The sequence below is a fragment of the Marmota marmota genome, unplaced genomic scaffold (assembly GCF_001458135.2).
Source record: "Marmota marmota marmota unplaced genomic scaffold, marMar, whole genome shotgun sequence".
Lineage (NCBI taxonomy): Eukaryota > Metazoa > Chordata > Mammalia > Rodentia > Sciuridae > Marmota > Marmota marmota.
In genome coordinates, this window is record NW_026000223.1 from 3,329,438 (window position 1) to 3,353,916 (window position 24,479).

Genomic DNA, 24,479 nt, shown 5'->3' on the forward strand with positions numbered 1-24,479 from the left:
CAGCTAACAATATCCACTTTTCCTTTCTGTGTGGACATACTGCTCTGACTGAACAGAAGCAACACAGGCATTTTTCCCCTGTCCTGTTGACCTCAGGATATTAGAAAATCTCTGAAACATACATTTTAGTGCTAACATTTTCATCTTGAGTTATGCTAATACTGATTAATTCAACACTGATGAATTGCCTTGAAGAGGAAGGGGAGATGATGAGGTAGGAAAGTTGAAGCCAACCTTCTGACCACCAGTTCTCCCTCCTGATCCCAGCAGTATATCCACCAGGAGGCCGTGGCAAGAGCTGAGGGAAGGCTCTTGTTTTGCTTCAGTAATGCATTTTATTCCCTACACTAAAGCAAGCTGAAAGTGCTAAAGGAGTCCATGTCCCCATGAGGAAAGATCAGTCCCCACAAGTTTAGTGGCAGCAAATAGCAGGTGAAAGTTTTGAGGAAGAGTAGGGTCATCCCCGAGCACAAGGAGGAAGAGGGGACAAGAATAAGTACACCCTTTGCAAGGGCAGAGGACCCCACTAACAGAGGTGGTAAGGACTCCACTAGGACTGCCAGTCCCCTCTGGACTGTCCAATGTAAATGCAAAGTGTGCCCATACCCTATATCACACAAGCACAGGGGTGCCCTTGGGGCCTGTCACTTTCTGTATGGGCCTCTCTTGTACAGATGACTCACCAGCACAACATATTTTGCTCAACAAATACTTAGCCTGTGCTCAGCACCCTGGGCTTTCTCCCTGGATGGCCATGGACATCGCCCTTTTTCACTGAGCAGAGGGCAGCCAGGGCCCACATGCTTCATGTTTAAGATTGCATGGAAAATTGTTCCTGACATTCTCAGTCCACCTAACACACCCTGTTATTCAGAACCCTCTTGGGACATGGTGCAAGATCTGAGTGCACACAGTACCATAAAACATTACCATGCCATTCTTCTAGATGTCATATAAGAGGCTAGGTGGTTCCAGTAAGTGGGTGTGTGTCTGATTTTGGTAGGAGGAAGTAGGATGAGGCAGTGGAGAGCTTTGTTCCCTCTATCAGCAGAGAGCCCCACAGGTTCGGGCTATAACCACAGGCAAAGGTTGGTTAGAGAAACTTGTTATTAAATTTAATTTTCTTTAAATACATAACTTTTTCCCTCCCGAGCCCACTCTAGGGAGGCACAGAAGCCTTTCCCACCCCTGAATTCCGGGGATCCCATATGTAAAGCCTGAGATGGTGAGGATGAAGTATAAAAATACTATTTACAAAGGGGAAGCAGGTATCTTGCTGCTGTAACCTCCAGATGCCCCTGTCCCCAGACCCCTTTTGTTCCTTTAGAAAAAACCTCTGAGAATCAGGCTGTGTATAGGACAAACCCTTCCTCTAGAGAGGCTTTCACACCACAACAAGAAATAGGAAGCTCTGAGATTAACTGAGGAAGAGGGAGAGAACAGATAGATAGCACCTCAGATCCTAGCAGGGGAAGGGATCAGTGCCCCTGTCCTCTGTAGTCAGCTAGCCAGCCAGCCAGCCTTTATTTCAATAGGTTCCATGTAAACATTGACTTATTCCTTTTATAGGTCCCTGCTCTCCCCTGTTTCATGCAGAGCCTCCCTCACCTCCAGTGAAAGTACTTGGTTCTTTGATCTTTCCTTCCTTCCCTTCTAACCTCCTATGAGGAGCGGGGATGAGACACTGGAGGTGTGACAAGAGTCAGCTCATTGCTCCTAAGTCAGGGAAGCTTGCCTTCCATGGAGAACCTTCAAATAGGGTGCTCCATGTTCACAGCCAGATAAAGATGGATTTCTTCCCAGAGCATGGACAAGGTAAGTAGATAGTCCAGTGCCAGGATATAGAGGTCTGGCTGGTTGAGGCCATCAGTACTGAGTAATACGGAAGGAGGCTTCAGGAGGCAGAGAGGTGAAGCAAGGCTGGCACTGGTCTCGCCCTGCTGGGGGAAGACCAGCCCCGTGCCGTTCTCCCTTTTAGGTAAGCGTGACCATCATCATCCAAGACTTGTTCATTGCAGCTGTGCAAGAGAGACCAGGTGCCCACATGGTAAGAAGTCTTCTCCAGGTCTTGGTGTAGAGGCAGCCCTCACACCAGCTCATCCAGTAGGATCCCGATGCTCTGAGTGGCCTCTGCAGGCCCAGCGATGGGCTTGTTGCACATGGGGCAGACACAGCGCACTTCCAGCCATTTCACTAGGCACCTGTGAACAACAGAATTGTTATTTCTAAGAAGATCCTTCAGACTGCTCCAGCTGCTTCTCAGTCCCACTGCTTCTTGAAGAACATCCCTGTGCCTGCCACAACCTAACACTTCTGGCTTTTCTGGTGTTCAGACAAGACCAAATCTAGGGTATCATTGGTAAGGGGAAGATGGGAGGTGGCAAGGAGTGAAAGGTTCTAGAAAATGCTCCCTGATTATTTCTTCTCCACAGGGCAATCCTGGCCATAACCCCACATACTTGCGGTGAAAGGCATGTTGGCATGGGAGCACGCCCAACTCGTCCTTCCCCTTGAAGTCTTCCAGACAGACTGCACAGGTCTGCTGCAGGGAGAAAGGGGGCGTGTGAGAGGAGATTGCAGAAGCACTTTACTCACCCATCCCGGAGGTCTTCGTCTCATCCACAGCCAAATAAACTCCATTCTAGCCCTCTGTCAACCCGAGAACAAATTTGTTCTCACCGAGAAACGAGCTCTATTTTATAAAACTCTATTGACAGAATTGGTAGCCATTAACCCCATGTGGCAGCTTAAATTGAAACTAATCAAGATAAGATAAAAATTACAATTTAGTTTATCAGTTGCAGTAGCCACACTTTTTCTTTTTTGATTATTACAAAAGTTTATTTAATCCAGAGTTTAATATGAATAATGTGGGTTGAAGGCATATATCAGTGGTAGAGTATTTGTTTGGCATGTGCAAGGCCCTAAGTTTGATCCCAGAAACACGAAACAAACAAAAAAAGAAAAAAAATATATAAGATCCAATTTTCCCAAGTTTTATGTCGTAAGTTAAAACAGGTCTTTTGGAGAAGGGACAGAGATTTCTCTGCTGGACAGACATTATTTATACTCATAGCAAGATTTCTAAGTATGATACTATTTCCTCATGTTAGCATGATTCCAGTATTGTTCCACAGCCTCTAGTTGCCCTCTCTACACAGTTATCTATCACATGATTTATAGAGACCAAATCCTTGCAGCATTCCTTGAACATGTCTGCCACCATGTATAGATTTTTTCAACTCAGGAAAGTGTGGTCTACTTGGCTGACTCAAAGCTGCTTTGAAACAGAATTCGCACCCTCCCTCGTGCTCCACTAGTAGACAGCGCCATTTCAAATGCTTAGTAGCTACATGTGGCTAATGATTCCCATACTGGACAGGACAGATATAAAACATTTCTGTTATCATGTAAGTTTCCACTGGACAGTGATGTACTGGGAGAATAGTTTTAAATCCTCTCTAGCATATACATGGAACAAGGAGGATAATAGTAAAAGTAAATAAAGGGATGGGGTGGATGTAGTCAGTTACATTCTTTTGAGACTTAAGTCCTTAGGTATCAGCCTCCATGATCTCAGTTGAATTATTCTTTTAAGAAGGCTTAGAAACCACTTGAACTTTCCTGGGTGTCACAGCAGACATCAAAAATAAAAATGCAATGAGGCCATGTCTGGGCAGTCTCATGTTTGATGATGCTGGCATCCTCCCCACTCCCAAACAACCACAGACTCTCTCTGATTAGGAGTGTCTGTGGTTACCGAGGAAAGCCTTGGAAAATGGATTAAGTGACCTCAAAGGCATAGGTGGGAAAGGATCAGGAAATGGCCAATTAAGGGTCAGATTTGAGGGGAGCCAAAGAATTGGTATGTGTGCGGGGATCCGGGAAATAGAGGAGAAACAGGGAGGAGCCACTGGGATGGATTCACAGATCAGAGGTTAGGACAGGGTCTATACACTGGTAAACGTGGGAAAGTTAGCTGAAATTTTCCTATGGTGTGAAGCACTGTGATCAGCCTTCCCTTGAAGATTATGCATGGCAGGATTCCTGGGGCCATGGTGTCACTACTAACCCAAATCCTTGTGTGAATCCCCCCTGCTCTTTGTTCCCCCTGCATAAGCTGTTCTAGCCATAATAAATTCCATATATTGATTACCTGCTGGCATGAGTCCCTTTTATTTGGCCAAAGCAAATACAAAAACAGAGACTAAAAACATTCTCAAAAAGATCCTGGCAGCGAGCTGGAGAAAGGTGCTGTCTGCCTTACCTGCTGGGGCCCTCCTGCATACCGTCCCAGGACACTTACCCCATAGAGCTGCAACTTCTTGGCATCACCTTTAAGCACCACCTGGAAGAAGATGGGGAAAGATGTCTGAAGGAACCAGCACAGGGCCTGCAGGATGGGCCAGTGAAGGGAGTCCCCTGTCTTTCATGGGGTGTCTCCCTGATTCCCATGGAGGAGGAGGGCTCTGGACAGTCTGGGGCAAGCCTGACTTGAGGACAGTGAAAGGAGCTAGTCTCAGGGAGGCCCAGAGCTGAGGCCAAGGAGGTACAAATGAGGGGAACTTGGGTTCCTGCCTTCTCGAGGAGGAAATGGCAGGCAAAGAGGTGGCATTTACCTCCTTATAGCCATATCGTTCGCTCTGTGCCTGGTTCCGGAGTTTGCTGGGGGAAAAAGAAAAAGAGAGATGATTACTATGTTTTTGCATAAACAGAGCAATCACAGCAGGCCAGGCTGGCTGGCTACTTGGGCATTCTTCTGGGAGTGAGGAGAGATGGTTGTCCTCTAGATGCCAGGGAATATGGTTCTGACCCATCCAGGCCACCCAGAATTGACCAAAGACTAAGCCTCTCATTGATTCTCAGCAGATCCCATACATAGCTTGGGAGACTCTCAGGCAGAACACCCCATTGTAGCTCAATGACTCTCCCGGCCCTTTCCCAGCAGGTAAATTCTTCAGATATCCAAACAATAGAGATCAACAATGTGCTTTCCAACTGTAGAGAAGGAGTTAGATATTCTTAGAAGGGATCCTTCCATCAAGCCAGGGTAGCGGGATAATAAGTCTCTTTTGACCTAGGGGAATTTTCCACTTGGAGAACACAAGTATCCCAGAACCAAAGCACACTCTTCCCTTCAAGTGCCAAACAAACAGTCCAGGCGATGCCTTCTTTGTTTTTGCCTCTTCATTGTAAGCTGGTGGCCCGCAAACAGCCTACCTCGCCGTAGCCAAAACACGGCATGTTGTTACTAATAGCAATGGCATAATAGTTAATGGGGTATGTGCTACATGTTGCTCGGACACTGACCTAGTCAAATTTGTTCTCACCGAGTCCAAGTAACTCTAAAAGGGGAGAAACTTTCCTTTTTATACATGAGGAAAATGAAACCCTAAGAAGCTAAGAAATTTGCCCAAACTTCACAGAGCTACTTGGCAGCTGTGTCCGGTTGAATCAAACTCCAAGTGATTATAGAGCTCATTCTCTTTACTACAGAATATGACCTGTCCCCCCAATCAGGATGTATACATCATAGTCCTGAGAATGTGATATGATCTTGGGACACACCTTTACATCTCATGAAGTCTAAGACTCTCTGAATGGCTTACTATGCAAATGGCTAGGACCATAATTATGCACAAATTTGTGCTGCTTTACTTTTCGTGGGGAAAACTTACTCTGACAGCAGGTACCTTTAGATGGCCTCCTATGCCTGGGCTATAACAGAACCTGACGGGGTGTTCGCGAGTGCTTTTTCTCTCTCTCATTATTATTTTTTTTCTTTTTTGGTGCTGGAGATTGAGCCTTGCCACATGCTAAGCACATGTGCTTTACCACTTGGCTAAGCTCCCAGCCCTCACTGATTATTTCTAACCCTGGCCTGGGTTACTGGAAGCAAACATCAGAAACTCACCAAATTATAGTAGGGACGATCTAAGGGGCAAATTTACCTCATTCCCATTCTTTTACAGAACCCAGAAGTTAAGAATAGGCTTTATAGTTCAATGCATGAAAATAGAAGTAAAAGGAGCTGAGGGTGTAGCTCAGTGGTAGAGTGCTTGCCTAGCATGCGCAAGACCCTACACTTAATGCCAGTTCCAGAAAAAAAAGAATATAGAAGAAGAATATCTCATAAAAACAAACTAGTAACAAAAAAATAATTTTATCTCTTGACATAAAAGATACATGAAATTCAGGGTTGGGGATGTGGCTCAGTGGTAGAGCACTTGCCTAGTGCGTGTGAGGCCCTGGATTCCATCCCTAGTGCCTCATAAAAACATATACATGAAATTCAAATTTCAGTGTCCAATTAAATGGTACCAGCACACTGACATGCTCAGTTCATTTATCGGCTGCTTTGGCATGTAAACAGAGGAGCCGGGTGGTTATGATAGAAACCCCATGAACCACAAAGCCTAAAATATCTACTATCTGATTTTATATAGAAAAAAAGATTGCTGACCCAAGTTAGAAACAGAGAACCATGAATCATGGAGAGGTTCAGTCACAGCAGGTGTGAAGTTGACCCACAGGCTTTAGAGAGCCTGCTGTCAGGGTGGTGCAGAAGGTGCTATAGTGGAGAGAAGGTGCAGGCGGAGCTATAGCTTAGACACAGTGTAGGTCAGATAAGAAGGGGCTGCCAGCCTCTTCCATCCTTCCTGACAGGAAATCACATGATCCAGCAAGGTCATATGTTCCTGGAGCCTCTGGAGATGTCAAGTTCAAGTGGACTTCTGCCAAAGGCTTGGGGCTGGGGCAGCCTTCTTCCCCTTCTTTCCACTATGGTCCAGAAAATATATTCATACATAATGCACATGTCTCTCTTCTCAACTTCCACATCAGAGGGGCAGAGAAGATGCATCCAAAGCTTAAGTGAGCTAATCTGTTATCTGACAGTGAGTTAAGTGGAGGAAAGGTGAATGTGTTCTCATCATCAGGGAGCTCATAGCCAGTCTGAGGGAAGACGCTGTTGTTCCATTACCAGCTATGTGCAGAGCACATAAGGAAGTGGTGAAGAGCCTGTGTGATGGTTTTGTTTTGCTTTGTAGTGCTAAGGATCAAACCAGGAGCCTCAAATGTGCTGGACAAGCACTCTACTGAGAAACTACAAAACTAGCCCCAAGCCTGTGTTTTTAACTTTCTGGGGGAAAGAGGGATGCCATGCCTCTTTTGAGACTCAGATACCTCCCCTGCCATCCGGTTGAACCTTGGTGCCTAAGGTATCCTCCCTTTCCCTCACCTGTCTCATCTAGCTAGTTCTCTGTGATGATCGTACTCAGAGATCTTCCAGAACCCTCAGGATGGAGAAGGGCTTCACAGTTACACCTTTATCTTGTATAAAGATTTCAGCTCAGGAAGGATTAGATTGTGATGAAACTGAGGCTCCAAAAGGTTGCAAGGAAAACAGAGCAAAAAGAAAAGAGCTCGGGCCATCCCAGCTGGGGATGGACAGGTGGCCTTCTCAGCTGTTGGCTGAGCAAAGCAACTAAAAATACCCGGGATTCAATAAGACCATCCCTAGCTACTGCCAGCAGGCTCTCCTTTCCTCTCTTCCCTTTTAGAAGAAACAATGAAGCCAGGTCCTGAAAATAATTGTTCCTTTCCTGCCCATTTGTACTTCACTGGCCCCTCCATCCTGTGCAGGGCAGAGGTCAGCACTGAGGGGGAAAAGGAGCACTGGGCAGCAGGGGAGCAGAGGCTGGCTTTGGCTGATGAGCTCACCAGGTCAGGAGCAGTGGTCATGGTCCTATTTTGGCCTAGGAGGAAACTAAGAAGCAGAGAGAGGAAGTGGCTTCTATGCTTGGGTGTCTTTCTATATATAGGTACACATAGCACATACCAGTGGGCCTCTGAAGCCATGAAATTCCAGGGTCAACTGGCTTTGGGCGGGCTGCAGGACAGGGTGATAAAGGAGCAGATTACTGCAGAAGGGACAGGTGGCCCAGAGCTGCCCCACAGTGGGACAGCTTTTAGTATCATATGGTTACTGCTCTGTTCTTTTACGGCAGCCAAAGAGAAACAAATCAGTGACACATGGTTCCCTCGCCTGTGCTTCTTTCTCTAGGACTCCAATGCCCAGCTGGAAGTGGGTACAAATAATGGCACAGAAGTTCCTCCACTTCCCATGAAAGGAATTAGACTCCTGGAGAGCACAGCTATAGAAGGAATCTAACAGATCAACCAATTGTTACCATGCTAGCCCACCAGTAGCATCTCCCTTGATGTGTGACCTTGGGCAAGTCCTTAACTGAGCATGAATGTCTTCATTTATACATGAGCTAATAACTAAACCTGTTCAGAAAAGACTGTTCAGAAAAGCTGATGAGCTAAATGGTTTACAAAATGCTAACCACGGTGCCTGGAACACAGAAAAGCTCTTGGTAAAGAGTAGCTGAAAACCGAAGGTTATATCTATTAGTGGCACAGTTAGGAAATAAACCCACTTCCTTGTCACTCACTTCCTGCAAAGGGATAGCCTCTGGATTTTCTTCTGCTGACCGCCTTTGCTGCTTGGCATGTATGCATGTGTGTTTGTGCATGTAGAAAGGGTCCAAGTAGAGTTGGTTTTATGGACTCCTTTCAGTTTCATCCTAAATAAGTATTTGTATTTGATATGTATTCATATCAAATACTTATTAGTACTTAGCTTTTGAGGAAATGGAATGGCTCGATACAGGGGTTCATAGGAATAAGTTGGTAGATAGACAAGTTTGAGGGAGAAAACTTAGGGTTCAGGAAAATGGAGAAGAATGGAGGGAGGAAAAGATACTATAAGTCTTTTCTTACCCCCAATTAATACTGAAGTGCAAATTTAACACTCAACTGTACAAGAGGGAAAATAAACCATTATTTTCTTTGCATAGACTTAAGTGGAAAAGTCTAGTCCTGGGGACCTGTTTTGAAAAGTTCTGAAAAATAGCCCCAAGGGAGCCAATTGGAACTTTGGAGAAATGCCTGAGGGGATATCCATGTCCCCTTCCCTGAGGTATACCGACAAGTGTCTGCCACTCCCTGCTAGCTGCCTTCCAGTTGAAGGATGCACCCAGCAGGGCATCTTAGTGGGGAGTCAGTGCTCCTTGTCCTTAATCTCCTTAAATAATTTAATCAGATACTGGCCTAGACCCCAGCTGACATCTACCCAGGCATTTGGTAATATGTGTGGTAGGAGAGGCATCAGTTGTCACATGTTTTATTGGCCAGGGATGTCCAACCCTCTCCAATGTACAGGACAGTCCCATATAGTCAGAAATATTACTACCCTGATTTCCACTCTGAATGTCAAAGTGCTCCAAGTTTTTCCTTTAGAAAATAGCTACCAGTTCCCAGGTCCTTCAACAGCAGGAAAAAAAACGGTTCCAGGAGCTTGGTTACCCCTGCCAACCTCAAGTCCCTCCCTGGATCCCCAAGCAATTAAGAATAAATGACATTTTTCATTCCCCCCTCCCCCACTTCTCCAAAATAAAAGCTTCCAAGACAGAATCAACATATAGCTCTCCAGACATCAGCTTGCTAATATCAACATGAGGAACTGACAACAAGATTTCTCAGGAGGGCAGAGAAACATGCCTCTGGTATCATGGATATCCTGGCATCCTAGAGGGCATAAGTGTGGAGGAAAGAAGAATACTTAGGGACCACCAACTATACTATACAGCTGGATAGTAATTCTAGGCAACCGTCCAACAATTGGCCCAGAGATGGGATACAATCCAACCCTTGGTGACCTTATGTGCTCTGGGACAACTTGATAGGCTGATATAAATAGAAACAGCAGGCCTCAGGGGCCCAGAGAGGAGCAGGCTTAGCCATGTTCTCCTAGCAGTGGCTCCAGCCTGAGATTAGTGACTCTAACTTGGTTTCCTCCCTCCTTGAATTCCCTCCCTAAGTAAGCCAGTGACCCACCTACCTGATAAAATAGCAGCAGAAAATGAGGCTGAGCATGAAGACAAAGATGCCCGTGCCGAAGATGACCATATAGATGTTGAGAGGAAGGTCTTGGAAACTGATGGGTGGCATTGAGCAGGACTTGTTAGTGCTAACCAGTCCCAGGCCACAAAAACACCCTGCAAAAAAAGAAGAAAAATAATATTAGACTTGGAAATTTATCCCTGAGGGTGATGGCACACTGTGTCAGCTGGAATGCAAAGAATAATGGCAGGCTAAGGCTCCTAAACCTCTGATTCTTTGGCTTGAGCTAATATCACAGCTCTAACTCTTACTAGGTTTTTATGATCTTGGGTAAATTATTTAACCAATATGTGAAATGGAATTCCATTCAAGGTACCTATAGGGATCAAGGATTTAGATCAAGGAGAAAATGGAAAACCCAGTTCCATCATGTAGAAGCTCATAGACTGAAGAAGGGTCATAGGTGAGAAAACGAATTACCTGGGTTCTAACCCAACTCTCCCTAGATAGCTGCACGACCTTTAAGAAGCCTACCTCTCTAAGCTTCACATGTCATCTAAAAAGCAGCAAAATATAGAGAGGACTTAAAATGACAGTATAAGAAATAGACTTCATAAATTGCAAAGTGCAATTGCAAAGGTCATTTGTCATTATTAAGCCACCTGCTCCAGAAGACAAGCTGTGCCAGGACTAGAATAGAAATTGTTCACTCCAAGTCCAGGCCAGTGTTCCAGAAAGTGGAGATGAGGTTGGGGGTGGGGAGTTGCAGCTTCCCTTACTCCGTCCTTTGTACTCAGTCTCATGATACAGTTCCACTATGGAGATGGTACACCCTGGAAACTTGTTAGATGTGCAGAATCTTGGGCCCAGCCCAGGCTAAAAGAACTAGAATCAACATTTTCACAAGAGACTCAGGTAACTCTTCCGAACAGTTTGTCTGAGAAGCACTAAGTTAGTTACTCTGCTTCCCTTTTCACGTGGCTCAGAGATACGTCTTGATTGGCTTTCCCACTGTGGCAGCCATTTCCCTCTAGCTAGTATTTGGTGTTGACATGTTGACATGGGTATGTGAGCAGGTTCTGGGCAAAGGCACAAAGTTCTGCTGGGAAAGAAAAGCTTCTCTTTCTGTCATGTCTCCCTGGGCACCTAGAAGGGTAGGAGCCAGCTTGTAGCTGGAAAGAGAACTGATAGAAAGTTGATGGCTTAGAACAGCAGTAGGAAGGGAAAGGGGAGAATTCTTCAGTAACAAAACTTGGGACTGCTGTGTCCCAATTCCCGACTGCATTCTCATGATACCAATTTAAACTTATTTTTTTTTTTAAACAATTGGGGTCTTACTATGTTGCCCAGGTTGGCCTGGAACTCCTGGACTCAAGTGATGCTTCTGGAGACTACAGGGGTACACCACTATATGTGGCTTCCAGTTTCATCACTGGAATGCCACAGTAAAATGTCACTTTTCCCACCAATGCGGAAAAAAAAAAAAAACCAACTTAATCATTAAATAATCTCCCTAAAGTAAACAGCTAAGGAGCCCTAGCTCCCAAAGTCTCTATGCTCTTGGGTTCTAGGCATAGAAGCTTTAAGTTAGGAGTCAGGAATTGATAGTATGCTGTAGAATTAGATAAATACTAGTGCTAATACCACTCAGCAGAAGGTTGATTCCAAAGACTGGAAGTCAACTCTGACATGGTATATTTCATTCCTTTTCATCACCTTTATCCAAATCTCTTTCAGAGTGTGCTGCTTCCTATTGCACATCTCTATTCCAAATACTCATTACTGACTAGTTGTCTCTTAATTGCTGTCATTGCTGTTTCCAGTTTCATCTCGTCTAATTTTCCCCACATGTCTACCACATCCTCTCATTCCATTTATCGTGTACTTTCCAAATGCATGTCTGGTTTCAAGTCCTCTTAAACACGTCCCCTGTCCCTTTGCAATTCCCCAGTGTTTTCAACACTTCCACATATGACCATTCTCCTCACATTTTCTTGCCCAATCTTGTCCTCATCTGCATCTATACCTTCATTCATGCAGTCTTTTCTGCCTAGAACTCCCTCCTTCTTTCTAAAGTTCACCACCTGTTCTTTGTAATATTCCAAAGAGCTGTGTTGTTCTGAATTCTACAGCTCACAACCTGCATGGCTTATTCTGGCCCTTGCTCATTCAGTGTTTTATATACTCACTTGTTTCTAGCATCAACTTAATTTAAGTATGCATTGAGCATTGATTATATAAGCACTAAGATAGTAAGGGCAAAGAAGAGTGGAAGAATCATCGGACGATCTTACTCTATAGAAAAGCAGAGACACAAAGATTTTCATGGCATAAAGTTAGGTTTCACAGCAGAGGTGGGTCTAAGACTGAGAACCAAGACTAAGAGTCACCGAGAGTATAGTCCTAACAAGCCCAAATACTCTAAGTCTGAGGACATCAACATGAACTTTCATATATTTTCCAGTGCCTAGCCTAGTGTTTGGCTTGTCTTGATAACTAGTTAATAGATAAATAACTCCCTGCTTTTTCAAAACAACCTGGTCCCCTTGGCAAAGCTCCTACTTGAAAGTAAGAAGATTGATGTTTGGGAAAACTGCCCAGAAAGTGCCCTCAGCCAATAAATCACCAGTCAACCAACAAGTATTGTTAAAGGCCTGCTTTATGCCCTGACCTAGACATTGTTTGAAAACAGAAAGCAAAAGAAGTTCTTGTTCTGAAGGACTTTTTAATTAAGGGGAAATTAAGGAAATAATTAGCTATTAAGCTTTGCTGTGTTCATTAGAAAGCCCCTTGCTTTTAGACTGCATGGAAGATTAGAAACTAAGACACTTTCACCACCCTTTCCCACTAAAATATTTGCTCTCCATGGGCTAAAGGATATCAGTTTTCTATGAGGAGATCATGCTAGACTGGCCTGAGAAAGCCAACCTTCAATCTATACTGGCAAAGGGCCTCAGGACTTCCCTTCCAAAAAACTATATCTTCTTTTCAATGCTAATGTGGTGTTCTGCCCCACCCCAGTCTCTCACTTCTTAAGGTAGGAGTGGCAGTCTTTGTGCCATTTCAATGACCCTTCTCTTTCTTTATTCTCACAACCTGTACCATTTGCTCTGGCCTCAGCCATATCTGATGCTAATAAGCTGTCTTAACTTACCCTCCCTCCATATGCATTGGCTCTTCTGTGTTATCTTTCATGAGCTGAATCCTGGTATCTTTTGGGTCCCAAAGAACCTAATTTTGTTTCCTGCTCTGGGGACTTGCAAAGCTGTGGTAGCAACCATTGCAGAGAGTATACACATGTACCCTGGAGGCACTGTGGCCCCAGCAGTCCTCTAATCAGTTTATCTCTTCCATCTTTTCCTGTCTCATAAAGGCTTTCCCTGGGGCTCCAGGACTAGGTTAGTGCAAGAAACTTGCAAAGAACAGAGATTGCTAGTCCCAGGTAATAGGAGCTCCAGCTGTTTTCCTTAGGGGTAGGGAAGGCTGTTGCTTCCTCACTGGAGTCAAAGGACAGTATTAGTCAGCCACTTTAAGAAGTGAAAGATATGGGCTGGAGTGCAGTTCAAGGGTAGAGCTGTGCTTAGCATGAGCATCAGTCTTAGGTTTAATACTCAGCAAGACAGGGCAGAAAGTATGAAAGGTTAAGCAAGACCTAAAATCGCATTTGAAAGGTAGCAGTCCAGAAGAAAGACCAGTGTTAACCACAGCCCCTTAGTTCTAAGTCTCTGTTCCATTGTTTCCGCCAACCTATGAAAGCCTTGACATCAGAATGTCTCATCTCAGCTGGCAGGCTGAGAGCAAGAATGACGTCAGAGAAGGGCTGGCCAAGAAAGACCAGGGGATCTGGGAACTGCTTCTCCTTCCCAGCCAACGGGAATCTTTCCCAGATGCTGGGATGCACCGTCCTTCCTCAACCCCCATCCTCCGCCCCCTCTCCCACATTACCCGCCTATCACACACGGCTTGGTTCATTTTCAGGAAATTAGATCCGACTAGCCAAAGGAGGAAGAAGGGGGATGGGGGACACTCATACACATGCTGCCCAAACCCGGCCTTAAAACAAAAGCCTGTTGAAATAATTAATCCACGATCTGGCAGGAGTCTACTCTCAAGAATGGATCTTTTCCCCCTCCTAACTAGCCAGGCTGCCACACTCAAAATAAGGCCAGCTGCTTCCCACCTCCTTCTAGACTCCCGCTACCCCCACTCCCAGCGTCGGAAAAACGCGGTCAAGATTCTAGGACCACTGGGGGAAGGGTGGGTGAACATTGGTATTTAAAAGTGATTTGCTCAGAAGTATTCCTTAAGTGCAGTTTCAGTGAGAAATTCAGACCCAAACCTAATCCGTATCACCTGAACCGCCAAAAAGTCTCAGGTGAGATGAACTAACTCAGCAGCCTCAACCAGGCCTGGACTGGGGGATGATGGGTGGGGGGCTGGGTCTGGAGGTGAGGTCACCACGCAGGCTCGGGAACAGACCGCATAGCCTGGCCTTGGGGCCAGAAAGCAGAGCTCCTGCTAGGCCAACCTCCTACCACAGGAATAGCTGGGAGCGGAGATATCTGCAAGACTTTATTCATTCAGTAAAGCGACACTCTAATCCATCGTCTTCCACCGGCGGAGTCCTACTAGCTGCCAGTGGGAACCCAACAAAGAGAGAGGAAGTCACCCCCGCGCCTTGTCCCGCAGGCTGCACTGTATACATATTTAAAATAGCCTGCAAAGTTTCAGACCGGGAACTTGAGCTCCCTCTAGGAGAACCTAGCCCAAGCGTGGATTTAATTCTCCAACCACCACAACAAAGAACAGAGTTTGAGCGCACAAAGGCAGGGGAAGGGGGTAGAAAAGCCGAATCGCCACACAAAGGCTGGGAACCACTTGGCTCCCACGCCCCTGGCCTGCCACACTTTCAGAGACCCCTTCCAAGCCCTCGCGTTAAAACTGGATTGTTTCAAATTCCGCGCTGTGCACCGCAGAGTTGGACACCAGGTCGTCTTCTTCGCCGTCCCATTGCATGAAAAACTTAACTCGAGAGCTAAGACGAACCCATCAGACGTTAAACCTTGCGCCCCCTTGGCGTCTGCGGCCAGTCCAGAGTCCGCTCGCCTTCCCGCCCCGAGACTCACCGTTACACCACTGGAATGGGTGCATCAATGAAGTCTGGGCGGGCCTTCTCGGGCGAACGAACGCAGGCGGAGGGGAGGGCAGGCGGGTAGGGCGCAGTGCCTAGCGGGTCCGCAGGAGTGGCCGGTGCAGTGTGCAGCAGCCGCTTTTCTCGAAAAGTCCAACTCCCTCCGGAGTGGGGGGATGCACTAAGGACGGTTTTCAGAGCAACAAAGAGGAAAGAGGAGGAAACAAACAGAAACTCTCCCGGAGCAGAAGCACAGAGGAAATGCACGAAGGGCTTCGGGTTGCGGGAGATGCGGAGCGATGCAGAGCCAGGAGGGAGTGCCCAGACGGCAGCAACTCCCAGCTAGTAGAAGCAAAGGCTTTAGCGGGAAGCTAGGCTCGAGTCCCACCGTGCGAAGGAGAACCAACTGGAATTCCGAAACTGACACCCGGCTACTCACACCCCCTGCCTAATACTGCCCCCCCCCCCCGGCAAACCCCGCCCCCTCTTCGTCACCTTCCCTCCGGCCAATGAGAGACTTCCTCCTGCCCCCGGGTATTATTTGCAGGCCCGGCCCTTTCCCCTGAAGCTAGGGCAGCATCTTTTCAAGGTGGGTGTCTGCCGGCCCCACCTTGCCAGACCTCCCTGAGACTCCCGTCCTAATACTAGTGAGCTGCTCAGTGCGTCGCCGGAGGGGTCCGGCTTCCTCGGTGTTGGACCTGGAGGAAAAACTGAACAATTAGTGCCACGTTGTTTTCCGCCTCCAGATCTGTTACTATTTAGCATTTCTATAGCTGTTTGAGAAGCTAATCCTGGGGAATAGCTCTACTTAAGCTCCTTGGGTTTGGACCTGGTCTTAGGTGGCAGAAAGCACAGTCCTATGTTCACTTCAAAAAGGGACAAATGAGGGAAGAGGGTAAAGCAGACGGATACAACTGAGATTTGGAAAGGGCTTTCGTTGTCATCCTACTTTTTGGCCAGCGCCTCATTTTACAAACAAGGAATCAAGGCCCGAACCTTAAGGCAGATGACTTGGCAGGGTTGCACTCTCCTGATTAGCAGAATCAAAACCAGAAACTGGCACCGTAGATGTCTTAAGGACAGGAATCCCCAGCTTCTAGCGCCCTGTAGGTGTTGAATGAACAGTAGTTGACAGACGGAGTCTCTCAGTTCTCCATCCACTATTCTTTCTGACGCTGCATCATTTCTTGCTGGTTTTGTCTGTCTTTCCACTTTTCATTTTTCAAAGAAAGTATTCGCCGCGAGCCTACTGTATGCCAAGCACCATTGGCACAAGAGCACCATCAATGTTGTCAGAGACAGCAGATTTCTGCTCTCCTGGGGCTTACAATGCAAGTAAGGGGACAACAAGCAAGCAAGCAAGCAAACAAACAAGAATGTCTTTATCTTCCTGTGAAATCTCCCTATCCAGTCTGTTAATTGGAGATGAATACTTTATCTAACTCCTGGGAATTCCTGACTCCCAAATAAGCTTAGGCATATGAATGCTTTGTCACTTCAAAGTATGATCCTTAAGGTATCAAATGTCTTTACCAACATCACAGATCAGTCTGGAACAAATAGTTTTCCCTTTCCATCTGTGGGGGATCAGTTTCAAGACTCCCAAGTATACAAAAATCTTTAGATGCTCAAATTCCCTAGATAAATTGCTGTGCTATTTGCACATAAGCTGTGCACAAATTCCCCTGTATTTTAAATCATCCCTCTAATATTTGCATAAGATATGGAAGATTGCTTAATGGACATAAAACACTTGTTTTTCCTTATGAGCTAGTCTGGAGGAGCATCATGTACTGATCTAACTCATTTCATTTCTTTTTATTTATTTATTTATTTTTTTAGTTTTTCGGCGGACATAACATCTTTGTTTGTATGTGGTGCTGAGGATTGAACCCGGGCCACACGCATGCCAGGTGAGCACGCTACCGCTTGAGCCACATCCCCAGGCCCTCATTTCATTTCTTAATAGGGCAATTGCAAAAGCTTCCTAACCGATCTCTCTCATTCTAGTTCTAGTCTCTGACTTTGGAGCCCATAAGAATTACTTATGGTAGACGTGTAACATTTATAGATTCCCAGGCCTTGAGTCCAGAAATTTTGTCTCAGTAAAGAGTGGGTCCCAGAAATCTTCATTTTGATATACTTTCCCCCCAGAATTTTCACACAGCTATTGAGAGAAATAATGCTCTTATTATATATTCTCGAATCCATTCTTTCCAGAGTTTTTCTAAAATGTATTTCCTTTGCTTAATAACTTTTACCCGTCTCTGGTGTTTTTGAAATACAGCGTGGCATTCAAAACATTTCAGTCTAGTCTTTGCCTGTCTTCCCAATACTCTTCTCCCCATGCACTATTCATCAGTTTTGAAGCTTTTTGTTATTATTGTTCCTTGTACATAGTATTATTTTTTCCTGACTGTGATTTTATACATGATATTGCTTCTGTTTGGAATTTTCCTTCTGTGCCTGACAAACACATTAAGATTCAGCTAAAACTTCAAGTTTTCTGTGGTCTGCTATTTTCCCTTTCCGAATCTGTTTTAATACTTCACATATATAACGTAGTGTGCTATAAGTTTATAAAGTTGAGTATGTGATTTCCGGAGTTTGATTTCTCTATGAGCCTGCCTCAAGAAATTTTTCAAGGGCACAGACCACTTTCTTGGTTCTAGTATCTGGTTTAGTAAATGCTTATAATTTGTGCATACATATAAGTAACCATGTAATTTAAGCCAGGTTGTTGATGCAGCCTAGAGGTTTAAAAACTGTGTAGAGCCAGGCCTCATGGTATGTGATCTAATTGCAAGTTCAAGGCCAGCCTGGCAACTTAGCAAGACCCCGTCTCAAAATAAAATAAAAAGGGATGGGGGTATAGCTGAGTGGTAGAGTGCTTCCCTAGTATGTGGGAGGCCCTGGGATCCATCCTTAACAGAAAGAGAGACAGAGAGGGGGCAGGGAGGGAAGGAGGTGGTGGGGGAGGAGAGGGAGGGAGGGAGGGAGAGGGAGAGGGAGAAGAGAAAAGGAAAAGAAAGGAAAGGAAAAAAATCTGTATTGTTTTATTCCAATGATATGATGTTCTGGAAAAGGCAAAACTATAGAGAAAGTAAAAATCTCAGGGGTGTTCAGGGGTTGGTGGGAAGAAATGATTAGGTGGAAATTGGAAGATTTAAAAGTTAGCAAAATACTCTGTATGATATTATGATGGGATTACATGTCATTATGCATTTTTCCAAACCAATGAAATGTACAACACCACAAGAATGGGCGCTAATGTAAAATATGGATTTTGGGTGATACCGATGTGTCAATGTAGGTTCATCAGTGGTAACAAATATACCACAACGTGAAGGGTCCTAATGATGGGTAAATTGTACATATGTGGGGACAGGAGGTGTATGGGAATTCTCTGTAATTTTCCCTCAATTTTGCCGTGAACATAAAACTGCATGAAAAAAAATGAAGTTTATTAAAAACTCAAATGTGTGTAATGTTTACTTCTATGATTTTTTTCCTCTTCATTGCCTCAGGGTGAAGTGAAATAGGTTATTCAAATTTTGTTAAGACTTTCTGCTAGGTACTCCTAGCACAAAACTGTGAAAGAGGAAGAGCCTTTGAAGAGAAAATTGACAGGAAATGAGGAAGACCTTTCTATCCCACTCCCTTTTAGAATGAAAAGAGGCTCTGTGGGAAAACACCTTGGAGGTAGGAACAAGGGAAGTTCTTTGGAGACCGAGCCAGTTAGTCAAGACAGTGAACGTGTCAGATCACACACACATAAACCATGGCTGCAGTCATCAGATAGGATGTTCTATAATGATTTATAGTTTATGACTAACATTTCAAACATCCAGTAAGCTCTCCTGAGGCACTTAGAGATTCCAGTTTGGAAAAAGTGTCATATTTCTTCCCAAGGTCCCACCCTCTTCCCTCCTGGGCCAGTGTAGTCACAGTATAATACCTCAGATAATGGCTTGGGTTGAAAGATGTAGGCTGGCCAAAGAGCTAAGGTCTTGGGCATTTTTGAAAATGTTGGTTCACTATAAATTAATCTGTGCTAATACAGCCAACTAATCCCTTCCACCCCCAGTGCTGAGGGTCGAACCCAGTACCCTGTGCAAGATAGGCAAGAGCTTTACCACTAAGCTACTCCCTCATCCCCAGCCTCAGCCTGCTGATTTTTGACAGAGGCATCAAGAACATAAAAACAACAACAACAACAACAAAACAGCATCTTCAATAAATGGTGCTAGAAAATTTGATATGCATATGAAGAAAAATGAAACTAGATCCCTTTCTTTAGATGTGCATAAAAATCAATTCAAAATGGATCAAAGACCTAACAATTAAACCTGAAACTATGAAGTTTCTACAAGAAAACATAGGAAAAACACTGCAAGACATAATAAGCATAGGCAGTGATGTTTTAGATAGGACCCCAAAGTCATAGGTGACAAAAGTAAAAATAGACAAATGGGATTCAGTCAAACTAAGAAGCTTCTGCATAACAAAGGAAATAACCAATAGAATTAAGATTCAATCTAGAGAATGGGGGAAAATACTTGCAAACTCCTCATTCAACAAGATTGTACTTGACTGACATAAAGTATATGATTGTCATCAAGTATATACGTGGAACTAAAAAACCTGAGTACCAAACAAACAATCCAATTTAAAAAATGGGCTAAAGGGCTGGGGATGTGGCTCAAGCAGTAGCATGCTTGTCTGGCATGCTCGGGGCACTGGGTTCGATCCTCAGCACCACATAAAAATAAAATAAAGATGTTGTGTCCACCGAAAACTAAAAAATACATATTAAAAAATTCTCTCTCTAAAAAAAATGGGCTAAAGAACTAAAAATATACTTCTCAAAAGAAGACATATAAATGACCAACAATACATGAAAAAATACTGTTTTGCTAATCATTGGAGGAATGTAAATCAAAACCACAATGAGATATCATCTCACCCCAGTCAGAACACCTATCATCAAAATGGTGAAAACAATAACAAGAAATGGCAAGGAGACAGAGAAAAGGGAACTCTTATACAGTGTTGGTGGGGACGTTAACTAGGACACCCTTACGGAAAACAGTAAAAAAACAAAAAAACTAAAACTAAAACTAAAAATAGAACCAGTAGTTTCACTACCAAGTATATGTCCAAAGAAGATGAAATCATTATACCAAAAAGATATTTGCTCTCCCAACTTTATTATGGTCCTCTTCAACCCTATGCCCTTCAGTGGATGAACGGATAAAGAAAACAGTATATTTACACAATGGAATCCTATTTGGTCATAAAATAATGAAGTCCTATAATTTGCAACAATATGGATGGAACTGGAGGTCATTATGTTAAGTGAAACAAGTCAAAAACAAAAAGACAAATATCACATATTTTCACTCATTTGTAGGAACCAATAGGGCAGCCTTGTTAAGGAATGAAATGGACGGCTGGGGTTGTGGCTCAGTAGTAGAGCACTCGCCTAGCATGTGTGAGGCACTGAGTTTGATCCTCAGCACCACATATAAATAAATAAAATAAAAGTATTGTGTCCGCTACAACTAAAAAAAAAAAAAAAGAATAGAATGGAATAATGGACATTAGAGACTGGGAAAGGCAGGGGACACCAAAAAAACACATTGGAGGGATTTCTTTGCGTTCTTCTTTAATACAGTCAGGTAACTATTGGTTAAAATAATTTATATTTCAAAATGACTAGAAGAATAAAAAAATTCCCAACAGGTCAAAGTGATTAATTGTTGAAGAGATGGAAATACTTATTACTCTGATTTGATTATTGCTCATTTCATTGCATGCATGTATTGAATTACCCCAATGTACTCTATAAAGATGTACAAATATTATACCTCATTAAAAATATTAAAAAAGGAAAAATTGATTTAGTTCCAGCATTTTCCTAGATTGAAGGTTCTTATCGAAGACATATTGATTTCTCACATTATGTCAATCCAGTTTAGATATGTTGCCCCCAACCAAATATGATGGTTCCTTTGCTGTCTTTGTGTAAGTCAGGAAGACACATCTGGTTCTTTTGTTGAGGAGGAAATTGAAACAATAAAGGGCTCATATTAAAAAAAAAATATATATATATATATAGTTTGTTTGTTTTGTTTTGTTTTTTTAAGTCTCTTGAGAAAGCTGAAGCAGAATTCTGTTTCTAAATCTTCCATGGAAAGAGGGCAAGGTAGTACCAAGCTTCCAGAAAATCTTCCTAAGGAGTCAAGGGATTCTCATTTCCACTGCCCCACCCTAAAGTCTTCTTCTTCTTCTTTTTTAAATATTGATTTATCTGTAGATGAACACACAGTATCTTTATTTTATTTTTATGTGGTGCTGAGGATGGAAATCACTGCCTCACACATTCGAGGCAAGCACTTTATCACTGAGCTACAGTCCCAACCCCCCAAAGACTTCTTATGCACCCCATGAATCCCCTCATTTTAAAGGCCTTGCAAGCAATAGAAAAACTGGAGAGGGTCAGCCACGTCCCTCTGTGGGGGGAAGGGGACAGAGGCTTTAGTCACTCCATTTCTCCTTTTGTAAGAGTCTCTCTTCCATGAACCTCCAAATCCAGTCTTAGAATGTGTAAGAGGAAAAGATTTGCTCCCAAGATGTAGGCTGTCAGATTGTATTCACCAAGATATATTCACCTCACAGATTGTTTCTTTTGCTGAGAAGAAACTTTTCAGTTTGAATCAATCCAGTTTATTGATTCTTATTCTTATTTATTATTCTTATTGATATTAATTCTTGTGCCACAGGAGTCTTATTAAGGAAGTTGGGGCCTAATCCCATATGATGGAGATTAGGACCTACTTTTTCTTCTATTGGATGCAGGCTTTCGGGTTTTATTCCTAAGTCCTTGATCCATTTTGAGTTGAGTTTTGTGATAAAGCACTAATCTCTAGGGTATATAAAGAACTCAAAAAGTTAAACACCAAAAAAATCACCCAATCAATAAATGGGCCAAGGACATGAACAGACACTTCTCAGAAGATGATACACAATCAATCAACAAATATATGAAAAAATGTTCATCATCTCTAGATGATGAGAAATGCAAATCAAAACCACTCTAAGATTTCATCTCACTCCAGTCAGAATGGCAGTTATTATGAATACAAACAACAATAAGTGGTGATGAGGATGTGGGGAAAAAGGTACACTCATACACTGCTGGTGGGACTGCAAATTGGTACAGCCAATATGGAAAGCAGTATGTAGATTTCTTGGAAAATTGGGAATGGAACCACCATTTAACCCAGCTATCTCTCTCCTCAGTCTTAAGGTTAAAAACAGCATACTACAGAGACACAGCCACATCAATGTTTATAGCAGCACAATTCACAAAAGCTAAACTGTGGAACCAACCTAGATGCCCTTCAATAGATGAATGGATAAAAAATATATGGCATATATACACAATGGAATATTACTCAGCAATAAAAGAGAATAAAATCATGGCATTTGTGGTAAATGGATGGAGTTAGAGAAGATAATGCTAAGTGAAGTTAGCCAATCCCCAAAAACCAAATGCTGAATGTTTTCTCTGATACAAGGAGGCTGATTCATAGTGGGGTAGGGAGAGGGAGCATGGGAGGAATAGACAAACTCTAGATAGGGCAGAGGTTGGAGGGGAAGGAAGGGGGCATGGGGCTAGAAATGATGGTGGAATGTGATGGTCATTATTATCCAAAGTACATGTATAAAGACACGAATTGGCGTGGATATATTTTTTTTTACGACCAGAGGTATGAAAAATTGTGCTGTATATGTGTAATAAAAGAATTGTAATGCATTCTGCTGTCATATATAAATAAAAAAATTAATTAAAGAAAAAAAAGAATGTGTAAAAGAATGTCAACCAGGGTTGGTTTGTAAACAGTGATAATTAACTGAGTAAACAAATATGTCATGCCTCAAAATAAGACAAATTGTCACAGTAATTTTCCAAGGTGTCTTTTTTTTAGAGACAATGTCACACTGAGTTGCTTAGGCTGGGTTTGAACTTGCAATCCTCCTGCCTCAGCCTCCCGAGCTGCATTCCAAGCTTTTTAATATTTTAGTAAAGAATTTTCACAAAGGAACATGTAATTCCTTAAAGTTGTTGAGAGTTGTTCATTGTACACTGGGCTAATGAGGCCCTTCATATTCATTTTTAGGACATTTATTTTTTTGGGTGCTAGAGACGGAATCTGGGGCTTTGCACATGCTAAGCTCATGCATGTACTATACATGCCTAGCCCCTTTGCTCTTTTTACTCTTTAAAAACTTTGATCTTTCTCTGTCCAGATACTGGGGAAGTCTAAGTACTGGGATTCTTTTAGGAAATTGATACAACTCTTGGCCACAGGTGTTTATAATGTACCCAGCAATGTTCCCATGTCCTGGTCTGTGGTTCTCTAGGAATGTGAGGCAGCAATTTGCCTGTTCTTCTCCTCAGGTCCCAACACACATGGAAAGTCCAGTAGGAGACAAAGGCTTTTGTGGGACTAAGTAGGAACATCCTTTCTCTCTCCAAAGGCTGGGACCATGCTACAGTTGCCAGAGTCTTTTCCTAAGCACTTCCTAAGCATAGCCTGATGGTTTTCCAAAGTATCAGAGAAGGATGGGGGTGGGGGTGGAAACAGAGGGTATGAGGTTCATGCTACCTGGTTGCCCAGGTATTCTGCATAGTCCTGCTAAGTTTTTGGCTTTCTGAAATGAAGCAAATTGTAGGTCAGAGCTGAACCATCTCCTGGGTGGGAGTGGAGATCTGAGAATGAAGCAAAGATGGGAGGACATATTGATTCCCCATTCATGCCAATTCCTGTGCTCAGTGCGTCTCATGATTTCAATTACTCCTTACCGCAATCCTTGAAAGTTTATTATTTTCAACTTTCCTTTTAATTCTAATGTTAAACTGAAGCTCAGAAAGGTTAGGTATTACCAAAAATCATATAACTCAAGTATTGGTGCAAGAATTCCACCCTTGGTCTGCCTCCCCAAAGCATGCTGTTTGCTGCTGAATAAGGCTTTAGAGTCTGGCATGGTAATTCTAAACTTTTCTTCTCACCTATAAAATTAGGGCTATGAGTAGCATATACTACACAGCATTGTATGAGGGGTAAAATGTTTGAAAACTGCTTGGCATGTCCCTGTCACACAACAGTTTTAGTCATTACTGTCCTTGAACTACGTCATGAAGCATCATGGCCGAGAAGATGCACGGGACTAGGAGTCAGTAAATCTAGTACATTAATTCAGATGCAGGCTGAGTCCCTGTGGTATTTTTGAGAATGCATTCGCAAATCATTTGATACCCCTTCCTTTAAGAGGTAGAGTCTAGTCCCCATCTGCTTGAGTTTGGGCTGGACTTCTTGACTCTTGTAACAATCGAAAAAGATGGAGGCAACTACTCGTCTTTGAAGATGGG

The 24,479-nt window shown here is 43.5% G+C and overlaps 1 protein-coding gene across 1 annotated transcript; it reads right to left on the reverse strand.

Annotated features, from left to right (window-relative positions):
* Nucleotides 1-1,089: 1,089 nt before the first annotated feature.
* Rnf122 (ring finger protein 122) lies at nucleotides 1,090-15,491 on the reverse strand. Its single transcript, XM_015501254.2, has 6 exons — nucleotides 15,036-15,491; nucleotides 9,908-10,064; nucleotides 4,620-4,665; nucleotides 4,307-4,348; nucleotides 2,460-2,542; nucleotides 1,090-2,201 (listed from the first exon to the last, which is right to left on the reverse strand). Exons 1-6 carry the CDS (start codon nucleotides 15,058-15,060, stop codon nucleotides 2,087-2,089), a joined length of 468 nt encoding a protein of 155 aa, XP_015356740.1. The 5' UTR covers nucleotides 15,061-15,491; the 3' UTR covers nucleotides 1,090-2,086.
* Between the last annotated feature and the right edge of the window lie 8,988 nt (nucleotides 15,492-24,479).

Coding starts and splice junctions, on each gene's coding strand:
- Rnf122 (XM_015501254.2), bottom strand. CDS start 15,060: ATGCACCCATTCCAGTGGTGTAACG. Junction 10,065..15,035: donor CCCATTCCAGTGGTGTAACG/GTGAGTCTCGGG, acceptor CTTTTTTTGCAG/GGTGTTTTTGTGGCCTGGGA. Junction 4,666..9,907: donor TTCTGCTGCTATTTTATCAG/GTAGGTGGGTCA, acceptor TTTTTCCCCCAG/CAAACTCCGGAACCAGGCAC.